The sequence below is a fragment of the Bactrocera tryoni genome, chromosome 2 (assembly GCF_016617805.1).
Source record: "Bactrocera tryoni isolate S06 chromosome 2, CSIRO_BtryS06_freeze2, whole genome shotgun sequence".
NCBI lineage: Eukaryota > Metazoa > Arthropoda > Insecta > Diptera > Tephritidae > Bactrocera > Bactrocera tryoni.
Window position 1 is genome coordinate 18,704,594 of NC_052500.1, and position 23,942 is coordinate 18,728,535.

General features: G+C 37.3%; 1 protein-coding gene across 1 annotated transcript in view; it reads left to right on the forward strand.

Moving 5' to 3' along the window:
• Positions 1-23,942, forward strand: part of LOC120767228 (bone morphogenetic protein receptor type-1B) — a 239,536-nt gene that overhangs the window by 133,923 nt on the left and 81,671 nt on the right. The window contains exon 2 of the mRNA XM_040093053.1: positions 2,937-3,002. Coding sequence (XP_039948987.1) covers positions 2,937-3,002 — 66 coding nt within the window. The remainder of the gene's footprint in view (positions 1-2,936; positions 3,003-23,942) is intronic.

Sequence of the window (23,942 nt, forward strand, 5' to 3'; positions counted from 1 at the left end):
CAAGTTTGTTTACTTACTTACTTATATGCGAACGTCCAAGAGTGCAATCTGTTGCCTTCCCAATAGGGTTGTATTTCATATCAAATAACAAGCAATTCATTCTAAGGCATTTGCAATTCATAGGTATTTATGGTGACCTTTCAATTTATTCACTTACAAGCATATTCATTTTGATTATTAATAGATTTTTTACTTCATTGAACAATATAAAATATATGTAGCGGTAATTGATTACGACATTATTATGAGTGGTCTTGTATATTGGTACATGGCATGCTGACAGTGTGTCCAGTTCAATTAATTTTATAATAGTAGGGTACTTGGAAGTTAATAACTGTAACATAACCATAAAACTAAATTAAAATGCACAGGGTGGATTTACCTTCTCGTAGTCACTCAGCTTGCATTCTTAACATGAAAGCGTGCTGACAAAAATGGGTACCAGCAAAGAAAAAATACACCATATTTTACAGTTTGTCTTCGATAAAGGCAAAAACGCAAATCAGGAGGCTGAAAATGTGAATGGTGTTTATTTCGTCGATATCGTTTCGGATATTAGAGCGAATGTCCGATTGCCCAAGAACTGTTTAAATAATGTTCGACAACAAAGAAAGCTCGGTGTATGGGTGCCACGCGAGTTACAGCAAAAACCATATGTACCGAATGTCCAACTGCGAGTCGCAGCTGAATCGACCCATTTCTGAGTCGGATAATTACTGGTGCTGAAAAGTGGATTACCACGACAACGAGAATAAAAGACATTCTTGATTGAATCGCGATGAGCCGGCGAAAGCGGGATTGACGGTTAGAAAGGTTTTACTATGGGGTTGGTGATATAGATATGAAATCATCAACCATGAGCTGCCAAAATCTACTGCCAAACCTTTAAGTGGGGCCTGTATTATCAACGATTGTACCGTCTAAAGAAAAGTAACCGTCAAGAAACGACTATCTTTGACCAATGTCAGAGGAAGTTTGTTCCAACATTCTGCAACGCCAGGCAACATGCATCGATAGTGACTCGCTAGAAGCGGCGAGAACTTAGTTGAATTGGATTAGATTGTTATGCATCCACCTTAAAGCCCGGACGAGAGACCAAGTGATTACTATCTGCTCTTGTCTATGGCGAATGATTTTTGCTGGTGAAAAATTCTTCTTAAGAGATAGGGACGAGTGTTTCTATGGGAATAGTATTATGAAACTACCTTAATTCCAGGCCACAAAGGGATTTCTGGAAACGAAATTGCTGATGAGATTGCCAAAAGTGTCATCTGTCTAGTTTACGAACTAGTACAGGAAATGCGGAATTCACTGAAAACAATATACAACGAAATTTTTGAAAGGACTGACAGACGGTCACCCTAATCCGATGGAATGCTTTAAGGACATGCAGGATCGCCAGACCATTTGCACAAGTCTTCAAGAAAAGCGTGTATGCTTTTTACTCATACATATGTATGTTCTCGAACGGACTGCAGGATGGTTGTTAGCCTAATGACAGGTCACAACCTACTGACATAACGTGCAAGCCGTATGAACAAACATACATAAGTAAAGACAATGCATGCAGAAAGTAGGAGGAAGTAAGAGATCCAGCATTCATTATTGGATAATATTCGACCGTATAGACGTCGTCCTGCAGTGTACAAAATACTGTTAAGTTTGAAGATAGGCAAAATCGGCCTACTGCCACGCCCACAAAATGGCGGAAACCGAAAACCTATAAAGTGTCATAACTAAGCCATAAATAAAGATATTAAAGTGAAATTTGACACAAAGGATCGCATTAGGGAGGGGCATATTTGGAAGTAATGTTTTTGGAAAAGTGGGCGTGGCCCAGCCCCCTACTAAGTTTTTTGTACATATCTCGGAAACTAGTATAGCTATGTCAACCAAACTCTATAGAGTCGGTTTCTTCAGGCATTTCCATATACAGTTGAAAAATGGAAGAAATCGGATAATAACCACGACCACCTCCCATATAAAGGTTATGTTGAAAATCACTAAAAGTGCGTTAACCGACTAACAAAAAACGTCAGAAACACTAAATTTCACGGAAGAAATGGCAGAAAAGGCAGAAAGAAGCTGCACCCAGGCTTTTTCTAAAAATTGAAAACGGGCGTGGCGTCGCCCACTTATGGACCAAAAACTCATATCTCGGGAACTACTCTACCGATTTCAATGAAATTCGGTATATAATATTTTTTTAACACCCTGATGACATGTGCGAAACATGAGTGATCTCGGTTCACAACCACGCCTTCTTCCAATATAACGCTATTTTGAATTCCATCTGATGCCTTCTCTGTATAATATATACATTAGGAACCAATGATGATAGCGGAATAAAACTTTACACAAATATGGTATTTGAAAAATATGTAAATGACTGATAATGAAATCTCGATTATCACTTTATCATGCGAGAGTATAAAATGTTCGGTGACATCCGAACTTAGCCCTTCCTTACTTGTTTCTTCAAAAGAAGTAGGGAACCTCAAAATGGATCACCCTTTATTATACTTAATTTGGTTGTTATATTTTATTTTAAACATAATTACATACTAGTTCACATTTATCATTGTCTTCGCTCCAAGTAGACTTGCTGACGAAGCTTTAAGCTCCACTGGTATGATTCCATTATTGTGTTAAAAATGTTAATAGTTTATTTTAATGTCTATATCTTATAAATACATATATATGTATATACAAATCTATGTATATATCTGCCTCTAAGTAATATTGGTCTGGCGCCAGTCTAAATATTTATTTATGAACATATCGTTTTTAAGTTGTTTTTGATTACCTCTTTAATCCGCTTATTGAAGTATCGCTTCCTACTTTTTACATTGTTTTCATACAGCTATTTGCGCCGTTTTATTTGCTATTATACTCGTATTTTGCCAAAGGTACTTTAATCTTGTTTCTCTTTGCAGGTAAACGAGTAATGGCCGCTGAGATGACAGGTGATGTTTCGAAAGTTGAGGAAAAGGCAATTAATGGTAAGTGTGGCAATTTTCAATTTTATTAGCTTTTAAAGTGCGCCTTTTAAGATAAATAATATCGGCATCATAATTTTGAGTGCAAAATGATCGAATCAGCGAAAAATGATGGTTGAAGTCACAAATGTGTTCATTTATCTGAACAAACTTTCTAAAAAACGACAAACGAACTAACTAACGAAGTTAGGCAGTCATGGCAAACAAATTTTGTTTAGATTTTTAGCCATTGTTACATAATCTCCTTATCTATCAGAGCAGTATATTCGTCACTCACATAATTCCGATTATTTATTAGTTTTTATCAATCGTCTTTAGCTCATTAAGTGCCGTTTTATCGTTGTCTGGTTAGTAGTCATCTGTCAGTTACATTCTGGTTAACTTAACTTCTCTCGGTGAAAAACCATTTTTTTAACCAGAACTTAACTGACAGATGTCTGCCAACCAGACATGAGAAAATGAACATAAGATTCATCATTAGTTCAGATATAAAATAACATAAGATGGAGTGTTTTTCGACTAACTATTCTTGCTCCCATATTTGTATAAACATAAATCTACTATTGCAGAACCTCAACTTTGTTTTTTCACATATTTTCTTATATATTTGTGTCGAAGTATAAAAAATAAACATTTTTACAAATGAAATCATTTTTTGTTGTGGGTACTTATTATCAATACGAAATATTATTGGCTCACCACAATATAAAAATAGACTGTGATATTTTTCACACTTACCATAGATAGCTCACTTGATATGCTTTACCTCTACAAAATCCCTTTAGACCTATGTCATCATATTTTTTCTACATTTTTAATGTGAAAAATCACTGCTGAAAATATCCACTAGCACGTATTTTTTTATCAGTCGTTCTTTTATCGGTATATGGAGGTTAATATCTCGTTTTAAAGTTCTTAGCAATCAAAGCGACGTTGTCTCCACACTGACATGACATCATTTTTTATCTAATAGTGCTCCGGTTGGGCTTATATGACATGATTAGGATCGATTACATTTCTCAACGTTAAATTTAGATATTTGGTATTACTTATTTATTTTTAGTTGAAAAGTATTTGAGAACCTCCAAAAACTGCGTAGTAAAGTCTTCATTTATCAAAATTCGCCAGACTTAAGGGCTAAGAATGGAATGCAAAGCTTAGGTCTGAGATCAATGAATCAGTCCATTTATCACATATTCAGTTAGAACATTCGTTAGTCTTCATTTTTTGATTTTCTAAACATTGTATATAACACATATTGACTATTTATTAAATGATTTCCTGAGTCAGCAATAATGACGTGATTTTGATAAAAGTTGCACACCGTTTTTGAAATTATGCACGTATCCCCTTTTCGTGACAAGTTGGATTTTTTTAAGTCGGTACGCTTACCATTGCCTGCTGAGTGGCGTTCGACTTTTTTATGTTGATCGAAATAAAGATTGAACTTTGGACCCGTGAATGATAGTGCCTACTTACATTGTGAAAAAAAGTTTCCTGAAATTGTAAATAAAACGAAAAATATTTCATTACGAGTATACATCAAAATTTATTTCTTAGCCCCCCACCGAATGTAATACATTTATGCCAACGGCGTTTTCAACCTTCAGCTCCTTCAGCGAGTTTTTATCTCTTCGATCTACTGAAAACGGGTTCCACGGAGCGACAATTTCAGTTTGGGGAAAAAGAAAAAATCACACGGTGCCAAATCTGGTGAATACGGTGGTTGATCGATGGTATTCATTGCGTTTTTGGCTTTAAGTTCGGTCACAATCGTGGCTCGATGCGATGGTGCAACGATGGAAGTTCTCACGAAAACGTCCCCAAATAGAACTTCTTATTGACCGCCTGTTCCTCCGGAACAAATTCATCATTCACCAAACTACTAATATCGAAAAAGTGAGCATCACCTTGATTTTTGAGGGGCTTTGGCGTGCTTTTTTTGGTTTCGGCTCGCATTTTCCCCCTCAATGCCGATGATTGTAGATTTGTTTGTATGTCAAACTTTTAAACCCATGTCTCATCGTCAGTTATAATGCTCTCCATGAATATAAGATCGGAATTCGCACGAAAAAGCATTTCCAAAGCGACCTATTTATGGTAGAAAAATTGAGCTTTATCTTGACAAGTCGATCATGAACGCGTTTCATACCCAAATTATCAACCAAAATCATTCGAATGGACTCGCCAGCGATTTCGAGCTCTCTGGCCATCTTTCTAACATTTGCCTGATGATTTTCAAGCACCATATCCTTCACTTTTTAATATTTTCATCAGTTGAAGAGATCGAAGGGCGTCCAGAACGAGGCATGTCTTCAACGATCTCTCGACCGCTTTTGAAGGCTTTGTACCACTCGTAGGCTGGTGTTTTTGAATCACCGTAAGCCTTTTCCAACATACGCAAGGATTGCGCGCATAAAATTGATTAGAAATAAAAAATTTGAGACAAATTCTTTGTTCATATTTTTATCCAATTAATTACAATTTCCGGGTGTATTTTTTGTCACAATGTACTTATAATCTTTGAGGCTATCAAACAAATTTTGTGAGTAACAAAATAATACTGAAAGTTTGAGAACAAGAGACACAAAAGTAACTTACTCCCATGTGGGTCAAAGAATTTTTCAGAGTGTCGAAATTTGCATTATTTAGTCGAGGAAAGGACGAAACTCATGAGTCATCCATCACTATTCGATACGACTAGATGACCGATGTAATTGTAATGGTATTAATTCATTCTTAGTTTGTTCGGATTGTTTTAGAAGTATAAAACATTTGGTAATTAGTTTTCGAATACATTGCATAGGTAGCAGTCCTGGGACTCGAGGTCCGTTTTGGTAACGTAGACGCGATTGTGATTGGCTCGTTGCGAGCAACTGTTGGTTATTTTGTTCATAATATACAGGATGTTGTGAAGTAGATGAAAATTGTGGATATACTTCTTTCAGGAAGGGTCTATATTTTAATAGTGGTGATGAGTACCGAAAAAAAATGAAATTGTATACTTTTAAACGATAAGGTAATACTATACTCTGAGGTGGAGGACTAATAATAATTTCAAGATTCGACGCCAGATGGTAATACAAAACTTTACTTATGTTTACTTTAGGATCTATACTTTTCCTTAAGAGAACTCTTTCTTTGAACTATATTTGGAATCAGGCTGCAACTGACGACCAGTTGTAGAGCAATTGAACGCTTTAAGCAGAATTTCTTTTTTTTTCTGAACAATACATTTTGATAGACTCTAGAATAACAGAACATTTTCGCACATGCGACACTTTTTCGCAGTTTGTGAAAGGAGTGGCTATTTTTGCTACCATGTAGAGAAGGAGTTTCCTTCAGAGTCATTTAAATTAGATTTTTCTTTGTGTGATTTGTTATTTATTTCTCTATTTGTATGAAATGTAACTGTAAATGCCACACACCCACGTCTCGCAGCGCAACAGAGCGTGAAATTGTTTATACACATGTGGACTTAGATATACTATATATAGTATATATATATGTATATAAATCTATGTATGTATGTATATATTTCAATTGTAAATACTTGCATTCAAGGTTCCAGGCATTTAGAATTTAATGAAATGTGACTTTAGTAATTCTACGAAGAAAAGAATATTGTGAAGTGCATGAGACACACATATAGTACATATTTCTATCCATGTGTGCATGTGAGTAGTTTTGTTTGCTTTCAAAGGGTATCCCGCCAAGTCAAACAGACACGCCAGACATTCTGGCAGTTCTCATTAGACATAATTACAATAGATTTGTAACACATAGAGCATACAACAACTACATACCAGCATAACAGACACAACAGCTTGTGAAGACGCAGCTCAAGTCTTGAGGAAACTAAGCCAAAATTACAGCTGAGATACAAAAATCCATAAGCAACACAGGCTACAATGAATCGAGGAGCAAATAAGAATTGTAGAATGCCATAATAAAGCAAAAAAAAGTAAATACATACATATGTATATATGTATTTCAAAGTCAAAAAAAGGACGAAAACCTATAAAAAAAATAAACAAAACACGAAAAAAATCAATTTTATACAGCAAATGTATGTATGTATGCATATAATTTTCTTAATGTCTATAGAGAATTAGTGGTATTGTAGTGTCATTCCTCAAGCATTTGATTTGGTGTGTATTCCGAGAAGTGGCTAAGAGAATTTTCTACAAAGAAACACAAATCACAAACGCTCGGACACTACAAGTGACAACCAACAATGCAGTGACAGGTCATTTTATGCGAGCCGCAATGCAACGCTGTGTTTTTAAGCAACGCAGGCGAGCGATTTTGGGTGCACCAACACAAAGTCAATAGAACAAAAGGCCGATAAAAAGGGTCAACAGCATAAAAACAGTTGTGTGGTGCAATAGCTGAAGAAATAAAATTTTATAAAGCATAAGAAATCTATACATAGGAGTATAAGATCCGCCGACATGCATGTATAGTATGTACGGAATCAAAGAAAATACAAAGCATGCGGACTCAGACACAATTTATTCATCCCTGCATACATACGGTACATGCACACATACATATGCATATAATTGACAATGACAAACCAATATTTTTGTGTCCACCGAATTAAATGAAATGATTTGGTCGAAATAAAAAGACGGCAACAACAACAAGTAGAAGTTGTTAGCTAAAATGAAGTTGGACCGCATAAAGAAAATCCGAAGAGCATGTGAGCATCGCATAAACACCGAAAAATGTCATCTGAAGTGTTGTTGCATTTAAATCAATGTCATGGCAGACAGTAGAAGAGAAATGAAAAGAATTAAGAACACTAAAGCTATACGTATGAACCAAAAAAAATGTTTAGAATTATATGTCAAACTTTGAGAGATGAACAAAAAGGGTTACAAAGAAATTAAAGATGTCATAGTGATACCCAACTTGTTGTTGTCATTCAAAATTGTTCAAATCAGGCGGTGGGATTTATATATTTTAAGATTTGCGTACATATATTTTCTCAATTGTTTCGAGGATCCATAAGACCTTTCTCGCAACCTGATTATAAATAGCTTTTGTTGTTATTTTTTATTATTATTGTTATTATTATTCTCTATATCTGTTACTTGATTTTTTCTTTATTAAGGGGTTTTTCAATAAGAGAGCTACAAAAGCTTTTAAATAAAACAAAAACGGTGTGGGATATCAATGAAATTCTTTATTCCTGTGAAAGTACATTCGATGCCATTATGTATGGAACTTGATTTCTTTTGCAAGGCCACCACGGGCACGCTTGTAGAAGTCCAGACGCTGAACCCAATTTTCGACGGTTTTCAAGCATAAATCGGCCGCCAGGCCAAGTTGCTAATGAGTGTTACCAAGCTCAGCAAGTTTAATCAATCTCCCAAGATATAAGTTCCAGCTACTTGTCGCGTTCTACCCGCGACAGTCTAGAGACGCAGGATTAGGGCTCTTGGATCCATCTTTCCTAAACAGGATAATAGCAGATTTCAAGTGTTTCCAGGTTCTTTCCAACGGAGTGGAAATCCATTCCATTGTTTCACCCGCCGGGTACTGCGTTGAATGCTCTCAGAGCTGGTGTGTTTTCATCCATTCGGACAACCTGACCTAGCCGGCTTGCCGCTTCAACAAGAGAAAGAATGGTTTTACAAGATTTAAAGGGTGTTTGATAAGAGATTTGCTTTACTTTCCGCGGTTAACGTTTTCACCAGTTATTCCTGAAATATCGCAAAGTGCCATATATTTTTGAATCCTTTTTCCAAGATCATAACCCTTTGTTTACCGCTTTCGTCATAATATCTTATACAACTATTTGCTATTGTTGTCAATTGAGATGTATTGTCATAATTAAACACAAATAACGGCTCCTTTTAACATTTCGTAACTTTCCACCTCAATCTTACCTGTTCCTACAAAAAAATTGTGTAAAGCTCACACTTAGTCTGATAATATGTTCGACAAAAGAAGAAAGTAAACAACGGAAAAAATGAACCTGAGATAATCGAGTTCAACCGCTGAGCGCGCATCTTTCATACCACCGACCAGCTGCTGAGTCTAAACACAGACACTGCGTTTCGTCGGGGGGGTCATGCGTTGCACGTGATGGGTAATCGTTGCCGCGACTTCCAAATGTGAAATGCAATTATGCACGTATTTTCACCTTTTGTGCCGAGGTGTGAACAAAAGAGATAAATAACTGTATTGAATGCATTCTCCTGACCAACACACACATATACGCACTCGGCAGTGTTGAGGTGAGTTAGCGCTGCGTCAGCCATTCAGTGATCGCAAGAACGATCGTGATCACGCGGGTCAACGGGCGAATTTCTGGCCCGCTGCGGCATTCAGCGCGTTCAACCGGCCGCATGCCCCACCGACGGGGCATTCGTTGCGCTCAGCACACATACGCGAGTGCATATAAATCATCACGCCTTGCAGCCACGCAAATGACGGCGCGCTGTAATGCGTGGCCGCGCGTTCGTTTCGCAGCTTTGGCGCAGTCGCACTTGCGTTGACTACAGTTGTGGTTGGTGCTGTGGCAGCGGGGCAGCGCGCTCATTTGTTGTGCGCGCTTTGTGTGCAGTTAAGGTGAAGGCTATTAATTAACACCCTTTGAAAAATGTTTAAACACTAATTTTTTTCCACATGTGTTCCTTCATTTCTTACGATTTTTCCTTTGCTTTGTTTTACTAACATTTATTATTAATTTCTGACAGGCTTTGTTTTTGAAGTTATCACCTCTAAATTAGTTTTGCTTCGCTGTTTGTTTTTGTTTTAGCTCTTCACGAAGTTTTGTGTTTTTCGTGGTCTTCAAACATTTAGCACCAACTGTACGGTAATTAGCATTTTGTCGAAAAAGTGTCGAAAGAAAACAAAAAACCCTTCATGATTTATATATTTACTCCTTTTAAACTTCTTTATGGCAGAAGAATCCAATGCGTTAATTATACACGCTTTCTCTACAAGTCATAAAATACGATTTTACTTCGCTTCAACTTTTTTTGACGTCATTAAATCTTCTGTGGTACAAAATTTGAACATTACCATGAAATCAATTGACGAATGCTGGACTTAAAAATGTGGCGTGGCTCATTAGAGCTTACTAAGGTTAGTTTAAACAGTTTCACGACAGAAGCCTTTGTTTCAAAGGTATGCTCAAAGTTTGTCCAAATCTTTTAAGGCGACCAATTTCAATATCAGATATTGTTGTTGTTGTTGGAGCAGAATTTTACCGAGTCTACAGTCCTTGGCCGCATGAAAAAATCCGGGTCCGTTCCGGTTATGTAGAACCGACGTGGGAACGGAATATCAAATAATTCTTCCCGATGGCTAAGGTGTGAGAGCTAAGGCGCTACGAACTTGGTCTCGAAAAGCGGGGAAATCACATATGACTTGTTAATATGTTAGGAGTACGTCTCACAAACTTTCTTAATTTTCAAATGGCTGGTCTTTGTCTGTGGGCCATCAGGAGCATGGATTATTGAAGAGAGAGAGTAAGAGATTTATATATCAGAATACACAAATTTCTCTCCTATTCAGAAAGGTATTGCCGTCTATTGTTCAATAGAATATCACAAGAGTTATAGGGAAATTCCATCCGCCCTCTTCAAAGACATTTCCATGTGTCTAGGAGCATTGTAACCCAAATAATGTATAATCTCGCATAACTCTGTGTCACATAAATAACAATAATTGGCCTGTAAAGATTCAGTGATGGTATATATTATGTAAAATTTCCGTTAAGAAGTTTGACGATAAATTTAGATGTATTTTAGACCTATGTGGTAGGTTAGGTTAGGTTAATCTGGTAAGCCAATAAGCTACGCATAGACCTGTTTTGGTCTTTTGCGATACCGTATGTAGTTCAGAGTCAATGAGGAATAGTCATCCCGTGTATCATACCGTTGGGATCCCAGATGCTTACAGCGTAGTCTTGCCAATGCAGGATAAGTGCACAAGAGATGAACCATTGTTTCCATGGTACCGTGCTCTAGACATTTCCTGCAGTCTTTTCGATCTCTAAACCTCATGACCGATGTGGTAGGTGTGGGAAGGTCGAATAACTATAAGCTTTTCCTCTCCTGCTCTTTAGAAGTTTCAAGTCTGACTTGAAAGATTTTGGGTAGAAACCTAGTATAAGAAAAGGCTATGATAAGCTTATGAAGTTCACTGACGAATTATAGGTGTACGAAGAGAGTATAAGCTAACATCATCTAGAGCTCAACATTCCATAAAGTCGGTTTGGAACCGTAGGAAATAAGACTATAGGTATCACACGAGTTAACTCACAAATACCTCATATACTTAGGAATGCTCATCTTCGAATTCGTGCTAAGCCGTAACAACATCGATCTGGTTTTGAAGCGGATGTTTACTGGTAATGAGAAGTGGGCAGCGTCAAGCGAAACTGGTCGTGGTCAAATCGCAATGAGCTGGGGCAACCGCTGACCAGGACGTGTACTGTCAACAATTAGACCGCCCAGAAGCGAATATAACTTTCTTGTTATTCTTCTTCTTTAATGGCGGAGATACCGCTTACGTGATTATAGCTAAGTTAATAACAGCGCGCCAATATTCTCTTGTATTAGCAATTTTTCGCCAATTCGAGATACCAAGTGCAGCCAGGTCCTTCTCCACCTGATCTCTCCAAAGGAATGTCGGTCTTCCTCTTCCTTTGCTACCCCCGGCGGGCAATGCAACAAATACTTTTAGAGCTGAGGTGTTTCCATCTAAACGGATGACATGACCTAACCAGCGTAACCGCTGTGTCTTAATTCACTGTACTATATCTCTCAAAAACTCGTAACGCCGACTCATCGTCCAAGCCTCTGCACCATATAGCAGGATGGGAATAATGAGTGACTTATAAAGTTTGGTCTTTGTTCGTCGAGAGAGGACTTTACTTCTCAATTGCCTTCTCAGTCCGAAGTAGCAGCTTTTGGCAAGAGTTATTCTGCGTTGGATTTCGAGGCTAACATTGCTGTTGATGTTAATACTGGTTCCAAGATAGACAAAAATATCTACGACTTCGAAGTTATGACTGTCAACAGTGACGTGGGAGCCAAGTCGCGAGTGCGACGACTATTTGTTTTATGACAGAAGATATTTCGTCTTGCTCACTACCAGACCCATTTGCTTCGTTTCCTTATCCAGATCTAACCGCACGTATGTTGATGCCAATGATACCATCGTCAGTAGTTCTGAGAGATTGGTTATAAGGTTCTTATGCATTCACCTTATATGGTAGTCCGAACCTGTTTCAGTCTATGGCGAATTAAACTGTGAAAATCGACTGAGACAATAGCCGAGATATGTAGTTTCCACTAACCACATTCTGAGGAATAATTCGTACATTGCTTCTCGTCCGTCTCATAATTGACCCACCTTTTAAACTATCAAACGTTGTATAACAGGTAAACTGACAAGATTCGAGTTGAAGTATTATCTTCTGTTTCGTTTAAACAATTATAGAATTCAATAGAATAGCACTTTTAAATGAAGAATATATTATCATTGTTGTTATGCCGACACAAAATTCAAATTATTCATGAATTCCTAAAGCTTTTGCGCTACACACTTATCTACTAGTGGAAGCGAAAGTTAGTTAATAACTTGGTCAACACCCTCCTATTAAACACATCTGAAAAAAAAAAAATTATGAGAAATTAACGGTTGATATGGGGTTTCCACAAATAAATGACAGTTCAACTGCCTGGAGGCGGATTTAACAACAAGCGACAAATACTGGCTAAACGTGCGATCAACACAAGCCACTAAGCCCACAAAGCTGATCTTCCAAGCGCGTTTAAAACGTTAAATGGCTGAGCGGCGCAGACGCCGTATTGACGTTGAGCACTTACCAGCACACAGTAGCGACTATAAAAATGGTGCAACCTATAATTAACTGAATGTTAGAAAGCCGACATCATTGAACGGCCAGACAGACAGACATGCCCAGCTACTCAATCGCTCCGCCAGCTAGCCAGTCAATAAGCGCACAGAAGCGATATGTTATTAACTAAAAAATAATAATAATAATATATGAGTACCAGTTGTTGTTGTGGCTAGAGCTGATAACAAAGCGGCAGGCAGGCAGTCAGGCAAGCGGTAAGCCAGTCAAGCTGCACAGTAGTTAGTATCAACGGTAGCTGGTTAAACCCACGCCACACAAAAGACGTCAAGAAAATATTATAAAACGCAAAAAACTTCGATACAAAGCTAGAGAAAACTGGTAAACAATCAGCAACTTTTTTTTTATTAAAATAAAAGCGATAATTAAGATATTGTTTGAAAATTTAAATAATATATTTAATCAACTGCTAAACAGACTAACAGCTTTTTAAGCACATCTACTGACTCACAAATGGAGCGCGGAGTATTGTGTGCTCGCAGTAGTTTCGACTTGAAAAAATCTTTTTGGAGCGATTTTATTGCTTGATTATATTGTTGGTTGCCAGTACTGCATTGGCTTGAGGTTGTCTTAGTGATATCGTCTACTCTGACCTCTTGGCCTGGATCCCAATCTACATAATTACAACAATGTTTTTCGTGTTAAGTAGTTGATGCTCGTCGGTCGGTGATCGGATTTTCTATATTAGCTAGGTTAGGCTGTTATGTAAAGACTTTTGTGAAGTCAGCTAAAAACTTCTATAGTTGAATAACAGCTATACAGTGTCTTCAACCTATCATAAATCTGATTAAGAGCTTTATTTCTATCTGGGTACCTAAAAGTACGAAATTTGAAGTGTTTTTGCTTTGATCTGGAGAAGTCGGGGAAACTCGAGAAGGAAGCGTTGAGAGAATTCTATCTCATCTTTTTCCAAGCAGCTTATGCAACTGGCATCCGCTAAAATATTTTATCTTACCGATGAACCACGATCGGACAGTGTCTAGTTAGAACTTCTACAATGTGCGTTCCAAAGTAAACAGGACTTAAAAAAAACAGAACAAATGGTTTTTTCGGCAAAATCAATTTATTTTATTCAAAATACATAGTCTCCTTCTGCTTCAATACAGCTTTTTGCATGGTCCAAAAGCATGTCGAACGAGTGTTTTAGCTCTTGGGCCGGTATGGCCGCCAGTATGCCGGTGCAAGCCTTTTGAATGGCGTCTATGTCTACATAAGGCTTTCACACGGTGCCCTATCAGGTGAATACGGAGAATGGCTAATGGTTAAAATGTGATTTTTGGTCAAATAATCGGTCACAAGCGTCCTTCGAATGTTGGATTCTGAACAATTTTTGGTCGTGAGTTAATTTGTGCGGAACAAACCCTGCACACACCTTTCGTAAGCCCAAATGTTCGGTAAAAATGCGATAAATCGATGTTTTGGAGATGTTCAATTCCATTTCCATGAATTTCTATGATGATTTCGGCTGATTTTTGATGAATTCACGCTCAGCTTCGATGGAATTTCCGGTTATCACGGATTTTGATTGGCCCACATGTTGATCGTCATTTATGTCCTCACGACCACTTGGAAAACGTTGAAACCACTCGTGCACTCTGCTACGGGATAGGCAATCATTGAAATAAACTTGTTTTATCAATTGAAACATTTCGGTAAAAATTTTACCAATTTTAAAACAAAATTAAGTGTTGGCTCTTTGTTCGAAGCTCATTTTTGCACCGATAGCACGAACATTCTGACACTTAAAAAGCAATAACTTTGCTCTTTCCTTTAAATTGGGTTTCCACGAGATCGAACTGTCTAGAATATGTTCTTGGTATTTAACTCTGTCCTCCCATAGATGGTATTGGTGTCTCCGTGATTTGTTTCTTCCAAGTGAATAAAATCAGTTTAAATTTGTTAGGATTAATGAAGAGGCCAAAGTACATATCATTTGGCTTCCGATGTCGAGAAAGATTTCCAATGTAAATTACTTACAGCCTTTATCGCCAAGTAACAACGGACACTGCCTTTGCTTCTGACCTGCCATATCTATTCCTTGGAATTTACCACCTAAATACAGATCAATTAGTCTTTCTAACAATTTCAATAAACTTTATACACCAAACAGAAGTTTCGATTGATAATTTTCTTCTTTACTTGTAAAGTAGTTGAAAACGTGAAGTCTTTTCGGCAATACCTTGGTTATGAATTCGTACAGATTCGAAGAAAGTTAAAAACTCGGTGCGTAACCCAACCCTAAAGCCCCACATGGACGTGAAAATAACAAAAATTTGTTAAATTGGTCTGTTAGGAAAACCCAGGGAAACGATAGAAATAAAGAGGCGGCGCAATCCCTGTCTGAAGTCTAAATTTAGACGTAACGATATGAGAAATTGATTTGGTATGGTAAAGGCTCTCAGGATTAATCTGAAGCTCATGGTGTAATCCTACTTACGTAACTATAAAATAAAAGCTGTACTGCTTCAACCTTGGAAAAATCGAAAATTTTGGAAAAAGATCAACAACTGTTAGAAAAGCGTTTAGAAAAAAAGTTGTCCATACTAAAACCTCCAGCTTCTTGACGTTTATTAGAGCAAGCCAACCGTTCGTCAATATCGAATAAACTACGTCATAATTTAAATTTTAATTATTCATTAATTATGCATTGTCATGCAAAACATGAGCTATAAAACAAAAGGCAGTCAATTACACATACATATACATAATATCTGCTGATAAAACGCGTGCTAAGGTCGTTGGAGCAAAAATTCACGCAAATTTTAACAAAAAATCTGCGAAATAGTAAAATTAAAACAACAAAATAAAATTAACAAACAGCTACTTATTAATTCACCATTTTGATTTTTTTTCTACAAAATTTGCACACAAATTGTTAATGAAATACGCGCGACACAAAAGCTAATCGTGTTAGTTTTTATGGCCGCAACAAAAATGCGACACAATAAATACCAAAAAACACAAACGACCAAATTTTCATAAATAGTATCAATGCGGGCGTGAATGGTGGCAACTCTGTGCATATGTATAATATACATTTCAAATGCTATAACAAAAAAATATAAATGAGGGAGGAAACACTTTGAAACAATAAGCTATTTTCGAAAATCTAAAGATCGATAAATATCTGTTTTACCTTCATGTGTTCATAAGTAATCAGTTAGGTTAGTCCATAGGGTTGATCCAAAATCGTTGAGTTTCACTTGAGCAGATATTTGTCCTTTGTGTTACCCAAAAATTCCTAGTAGATCACCTCATACATCCACGAAACGTTTTGAGCTTACCACAAATTTATTATATTGGTTAATATCATTGCAAGCCACTTCGGTAGGTTCTTCCAAGGTGTGTCTCACGAAATATTTCAATCTCAGTCTGACAAAAGCCAGTCAATAGAGGGGAAAGTAACAAGATGATTCCGATTAGGCTTCCCCCATACAGCTTAGGCATAGAGCGTCTGACAAAATATTTAGTGGAACCACACGTGTACCTAGACAAGACATTGTCCAATCAGAGCGTCTACAATAACGGCGAGATTGACTTTGCTATGTGCAAGTAGTTTGGACCTCTAACTGTTTACCTTTGGTCAGAAGGATCCCTCAGGCGCACAAGTTCTTGTTGTTGATCACCGCTTGTCAAGCGCACTGAAGGTCCATAGGTCCAGCGTTAGATCGTAAGAGGATATCAGGCAACTGACTCGCTTTCAGTTGAATGAAATTGTGGCAATGGTGCCCACCCTAGCCAGTTCAACGGCTTTGCAGTTTCCGGCAATTCCGGTGTGATCGGGAAACCCATACAAGTCTAATATGGAAGAAGCTCAAAGCTGTTGCTAATGGGATCATGCACTTCTTGACTAGTTTTGAGCTATTTTGACTGTCTACCGCTACCTTGATAGCAGCCATATTCGCTTGAAAGACACTACAGAGGTATGGTGGTCTAAAATTAGAGTTGATGAAGAGCTCTCGACAGAAAAGACCACCTTCTATCCTTCCTCTTAACTTCGATCAATGAAGAAGCTCACTGCACCTCTTATCCAATGGCCACGTCCCGGATACCAGTGCCTTCCCTAGCTAGCCATTGGCATTGCAGTTTTCGGCGCTTCTGCTGTGCACGGGTCAGCGAGCTTAAAGCCAATATAGCTGCTCGGCTATCAGAGTGAATGCAGACTTAACTGAAGGAGACTGCACTCCGGGCAGTATATATCCACATGAAAGATGCTACAGCTCCTGACAGAAAAGACCACCTTCTATCCTCCCTCTTAACTTCGATCCATCAGGGAAAAAGCTCACTGCATCTCTTCTCCATTGACTTCGGCCCGAAATCACAGCACATCCCGTAGATAAAGTAGGTCGCTTAATCTGGTTATTCATTCACCTATGCTTAAACAAAACTTGAAAAAACAAATGTACATACACTCTCCATATCTTATTAAGTATGTCTAAAGAAGTTCACCTCTTTTCCTCATTATACGACATTTATAAGACCTTTTGCTCTAAAGATCACCGATTTCGCAACGCCTGCACATTTTCTAACACGTGTGCTCCAGTTTTGTGTTTATTTTTTGTGAGAACAGATATGCAAGATCTGGCTAAACAAAACAAAACGTAATAAATTCGAGACAAACGTAAAGGAGTGCAGTGTCGCATTTTGAAAATAATGAGCAATAGAAAAAACAAACGACGAGGAGAAAGAAGTCCACACACCATGCAGCTGCCTTTACAATCAGCAGGGCCAAGCCTCGTATCTACATGAAATAAGGAAAAAATCTAAAAAAATTGCACGAAAAATACAAAACGAAGCAACGAGAAAGACACGTAGCAACGCGTTGCCACAAGCCGCCAGCCGAGGAGCGCAAGCACCACGTACGTTGCCGCGCCGCAGACTTTGGAAGCCAACAATCGATCGGCCGCACAACAGCCGAGGTGTGATCTGTTACAAAGTGTAGGAGTCATGTAGCGCGCTTAAACACTTTTTCGTTTTGCTTTGCTCTCCTTACCACTTCACCTACAAAAATGCTCGATCTCACTCGATGCCACCAAAATAGCCCACTCAATTGTGGCGCGCTGCCTTCACACCGCTGGCAGTTACATGCCGCATACATGGTTATTCCTATACTCCAACTCACAATGTTGAAGCTTCATGAAAAAAACCGTATTCCTCTTTTTACGAGTCTATTTTAACACCAAAGGGTTTTAAATATCTCACTGTATTCTTCGTCTCCTTTTTTATTGCCGCTTATCTCGAAGACGCGTATTTATCGCTTTTTGACTGACAATCACTTCTGTTTGATGATTAGGAGACACTCATATATACTTCCATAGTCATATGCAGGCCGAGATATATGGTTTACGCACCGCGTTGAAGTGGCCGCATGTGGGTATTGGCTGTCAGTGCTCCAAATATTTCCTTCTCCACATTTTTTTTTTTGCATCTTGTTGACATTAGAAAAGCAGCTGTTCTTCATTGTATAAATAATGCCCGCACTACCTTTTTATGTAATTATTTTGGTGAGATTATTGTGGGATTATATTGAAGTTGGTTGAAATGGGGCAGGTGCAGTGGATGGAATTGGTTTGGGTTTATAATTAATCACACGAAGTTGTACTCTAAAGCCTACTACTTCTTAGTGTCTCATAAATACAATGGCGAGTAACTTCGTCAAAATACTTCCGCTCCTCGCGACAGTCAAGGATCGAAATCACGAACTGAGAGTCTTTTGAATTTCTGTGGTAAACTGTCGTGTTCTGTTCACTTTGTGGAAGTCCCACCTTTTGATGAACCTTTAAGTGCAATTGCTGACTGAAGACAAATTGTCTTACAATATGAGTAGTATTTGTCTGAGATTCAGATCATCTTTTGTTCACTTTGAGGAAGTCCTTCAATTTTAGTGAAACTATACCTTTTTTTTTGAGGAAGTCCCACCTTTCGGTGAACCTATATCTATAGTATCATTGTGGACTGAAGGAAAGTTATCTTACAATATGAGATGTATGTATGTATGTATATATTTGAGATTTACAGGTCGTCGTCTTCTGTTCACTTCGAGGAAGTGCTGAAAAAGTGTGTTGAAAGTTTTACAGTAGCTAACTTTTCAAAATCTACTTAAAATATTAAATTTATGTCTGTTGTACTTTGAATGCTTGCGAAAAGATTTCCGGTTTGATGGCCTCGATTTTCTAACTGGTTTCGAGCAGGTTTGATCGGTTTGATGACTTAGCTGAAGGGTTTGTAAATCAAGGCACAGAAGAGAAAGTCAGGCGTAAGGAAAAAATGTCACTGAAAGAGAGAGATCTGCTACGGAAATGTGATGTCATACATCTTTTGGAAACTTTTTATGATAAATTCAAGTTAAGCTATGTTCGATAAAATTATTTAATAAAATATTTATCAATAATGTGCCTAAACTTCCGGTATAGGAAAAGTTGAATCTCCTATGGTGACTCTTCCCGGTGGCTTTCTAGTCGATAAGGGCCAAGCAAAGATTTGTTCACGGAGTTAATTCACCGTAAGATGTATTAATCTTGTGCCGTAGAGTCGCTGTATAGCACAAACAGTATGTGCTCCATGAGGACAATATCGAAGTTAAGCTTATCTAACAGGACATCGAAGGCCAAAGCCCTATTAACTTTAAACAATATAAATATGAAAGTCGGTATAAATATGAAAAGATCGAAGTGCAGTCGTCCTGTGTGTTGAAGTAAATATGGAAGCGTTATAGAAAGTATTGTGAGCTGGTGCGCACACCTAAAATTTCTTTAGTGGATTTCGGATACTAATCAAAAAATTGTTTACCTAAAACCATATAACACATTTCGGCCCGGATTCTCTAGTTTTCTGCTCAATGTTTGAGACAAAGCGAATACTTTTCGAAAATGTCCGACAGCTATTTTCTTTATGGCTGGGACAGTAAATTTATTAACTTTAAGGTTTGGCGAGACAAGTAAAGACACAAAGTCAGTTTAGGCTAAAATGGTCGATTCTATGAGGTATCTCATTTAGACAGCTTATATACTTTTAAACACTTATCATAAAGACCTTCATAAATACATAAAGTGCTTTGAGCCGATCACAAGTTTATTAAGACGGTCTATGACAGTTTCGGCTATGTCTCTTGGTTCGCCTTAGGTAAGACTGCCGAGATGTTTTAGCCTTAGTCTTGCAAAGGCTGGACAATATAGGAGCAAGTGTCTGGGTGTTTTCATCATACTTTTTTCCTATAAAGCTTTGACAGTTGTGACCGACTGAATTTTTTGCATTGGAGTATATTGAAATATCTATTGGGCAATATGCACCAAGAAGTCCTACGATTGCTGCAATATAAACAGTGCCAGGGGCAAGAATTTCTACTCTAAGTCAGAAGGACCTCACAGTAGCACAAGAGCTGGACGCCTGCTAAGCGCACGCATGGTCCATAGATCCTCGTCATTGGCTTTAAAGTTTTCAGCCATTCCGGCACCAAAACGAAGTAGCTTGATGCTAACTTTACTAACTTTAGCGCACAGCTTGCGAGTTCAATCTTGATATTGCCGCTCTGTTGTCGCTCATGTCCCTGAAAGAAGCTGCCTCCGAATATTGATCCGAAATTTTGCACCCATAGCCTTATCGCCAAGAAGATATTCATATGTCGGAACCCCCCATATCAGACGACTATATGTAGGATGTAGCTGCCATAAAAACTGGTCGATCAAAATCAAGTCCTTGTATGGGAAACTTTTTTATTTGACAGGATATCTTCAAGAAATTTGGCACAGATAATTTTCCTAGTCAATGATGTAAGAATGCATTTTTGAAAGGTTCAACCGACATCTACGATTTTTCTTGCTTGTAATATATTTTTCATACTAGCGAGTATTATTCTGGCGCTTGTTTACAAGCGAACGGGTCTAATATTTGCAATATTACCGCAAAAGCTTATAAAAAATGCAATAATTTCGCATTATTTGCGTGACTTTTTCATACAAAATGGAGCATAATAATAAGAATGCACCAGAAATACCGTTGTTGTGCTAAAACTGTATTTTTACAGCGATCGTAAAAAGTCTGTATACATATTGTGGCTATTAGACATGGCATATGACGTGATCGTTATGCTCTAGAACGTGTCGAAATAGTGGCCTGCGGTAACACCCAATCAGAAATGCTTGCTTGCAATAGAAAATGGAAAATGGAAAAGGAGAAAACGCTGCAGCTAAAAACAAAAGGAAATTAAAAATAAAAATCAAAACAATAATAATGCCAGAAAATGCTAAAATGGACTTAAATTACAATTAAAGCGAGCAAATGGCGTTGCTAATAATATATGTTGCAACACAATGCGCTTAGAAGAAGAAATAGTATGTTGCATGTGCATTGCGAAAGCATGTAAACGTCTTTGCACATATGTACCTACATACATATGTATGTATGTATGTACATATGTACCGTTTTTTCGCGAAATGCAAAATATTGAACCGGAACAAGTAGCGAAATGTATGGGAAAATGATTGAGGCTGAAGTGAAAGGCCGAGGGTTCGAAAAAAGACAGCTCAAAGATATACATATGTATGTATATGTTATATTTATGTATGTATGTGGATGAAAAGCTAATCAACTGCTTACCAAAAGTCAGCATTTTTGTTGCTTTAATTTATCCGAACACTGACCACTATTATATACATACAGTATGTCTCATAAATCTTTTCATATGACAACATTTGACGGAGTAAAATGTTCAAAGTGAATTTTGAAAGTAAAGCACATATTTATTTAAGAATTTTTTTATAACATAATAATTTTCATTATATTTTTTATTATTTCTGAATCAAAAACAATTATATATTTAAAGTATATTAGAAGAAATTAATCAAAAAACAAAAAATGTCTTATTCTGTAATGTCTCAAAATTCTTTTCACATTTCACCATAATTAAAGTTCCAATCAGTACATGCGAGCATTTTTATGTTAATATTTGGTGTGACCACCTGCAGCGTCTACTACACATTGTAGCCTACGTGGCATCGTTGAAATTAGCCTTTTTATGTCATATTCCTGTGGGATCTTCTCCCACTCCTCTTTGATGCACAGTATTAGGGTGCTTTTGTTTGTAGGGCACCGTTTTGCCACTTTTTTTTCCAAATATGCCCATAAGTTTTCTATAGAATTGATGTCTGGGCTGTGCGCAGGAGTATCTAGCACTTTTGAGCAATTATATAGCAACCAAGTCCGGCATATATGTATAAGACTTGTGCTTGGGATTATTGTCTTGATATAACTTGTAATTCAATTTATTCGGATTGTTTGGATCCACTAGCCCAAATTTTTGCACACTTCTTTTTAAATTGCTACGTAAAATGTCGAAATATATTTCTTTTGTCATATTATCTTTAATAATTCTGGTTTCACCAACACCTTTGCTACAAATACAACCAAACACCATAACACTCAGCTTTCCAAGTTTTGCTGTGGGAGTAATATTCTTGTTTTGTAGGGCTGTAAGCAGCTTCCTCCAAACTCTTTGAGGTCCATCGTGGTAGTATATCATTATTTTCGTCACATCAGATAACACCACATCTTCCCAGTATTCCATTTGATGTGAAATGTGAGTTAGAGCAAAAGAAAGTCGTTTTTCAACGTTAATTTGTGATAGCAATGGTTTTTTTCTTGCACTTCTTGAACTATATTTGTGTTTTAAGAGAACTCTTCGCACGGTTTCATGGCCTATTTGCATAATATTGCATTCCTTCAAATCTGCAGCTAACATTCTAAGGCTGCACTGTGGTTTATTGTCAATTTGTTTGATTATTAACCTTTCCATCCTTGGTGTAAGCTTTTTGGCCTGCCACTGGGTTCTTTTAATTCTAACCGATTTTCTTTTTCTGCGCGATATATAATGTTGTACACTGTCCTAATATTTAGAGAAAACATTTCAGTCATTTCTTTAGCTGATTTACCTTTATGAAAATTATAATAAACTAACTAAATAATATTTTCATTTGCACGATTACCCGGTATTACTGCTAAAACGTTTTCTAACGGATGCTGTGTCGCCAACTACGCGAATTACATGTAACTAAATGTTGCATCAACTCTAAGAGCAGCGACAATCAAACAATGTACAAAAACATAGTTTACCGTTAATTTTCCGGTATTTTTTTTGCGTTTCTCTGAATTGTGAAAACAGTTTCGAGACAACGAAAAACATGACGCATTATTGTTTACGTTGTTGGTTTTGTATATGTTACATTCAAATAACTGTTTTTTTCACATAAACAAGAAATATGCGCCAGGAATGTGTTCTGTTGCAAAAAAAAATAATTTAAACCAATAAACAATTATGTAATTTACTCATAAAAAAACAAAATACTTAAATATTGCATTGTGAAAAGAATTATGAGACATACTGTATGTATAGAGACCCTCAGCCGCCCAGCATCCAAATTGTCGAATGGACCGCGGCATGTAAATGGTGTAAGGCAGCAGCAGCACAGCTTACTCGCCACAAAAACTGTCCAAACTATCAGATATAATATTGAGATACGCCAGTCATGGTTGCGATTGCCAGATACATACATACATACATACATAAAAAGAATAATAATAAATGCATAAATATACATACAAACAGACATTTGGATTTATGCTACTCCAACCTCGCTCCTAGCCAAGTCGAGAAATCCCAAATAAATGTAGCAACAATAACACCGGAGTACAATAATAAAGAAATGAGAACGAAAAAGTAGAAGAAAACATTATATTCATACAAACAAACATACATACAAACACACAAAGTAAAGAGCTATACGAGAGAGCATTGTGCCGCATATGCATTTGTTTGTGGGTGCAGGGTAAAACGTGAGCACGTAACCCCACTCACAATTCACAAATATACAATTCTACCCACAAGTAAACAGACACACGCATACACACTCTCCACTTACATGTGTGTGTTTGTATGTGTATTTATGCTCATTCAAGTTGAAAAACAATTTATTAACAAAACAGTATTATAGCTACAAATATACTCCAATATATCTACACACATGCAAACATCGAGATATAAGAAC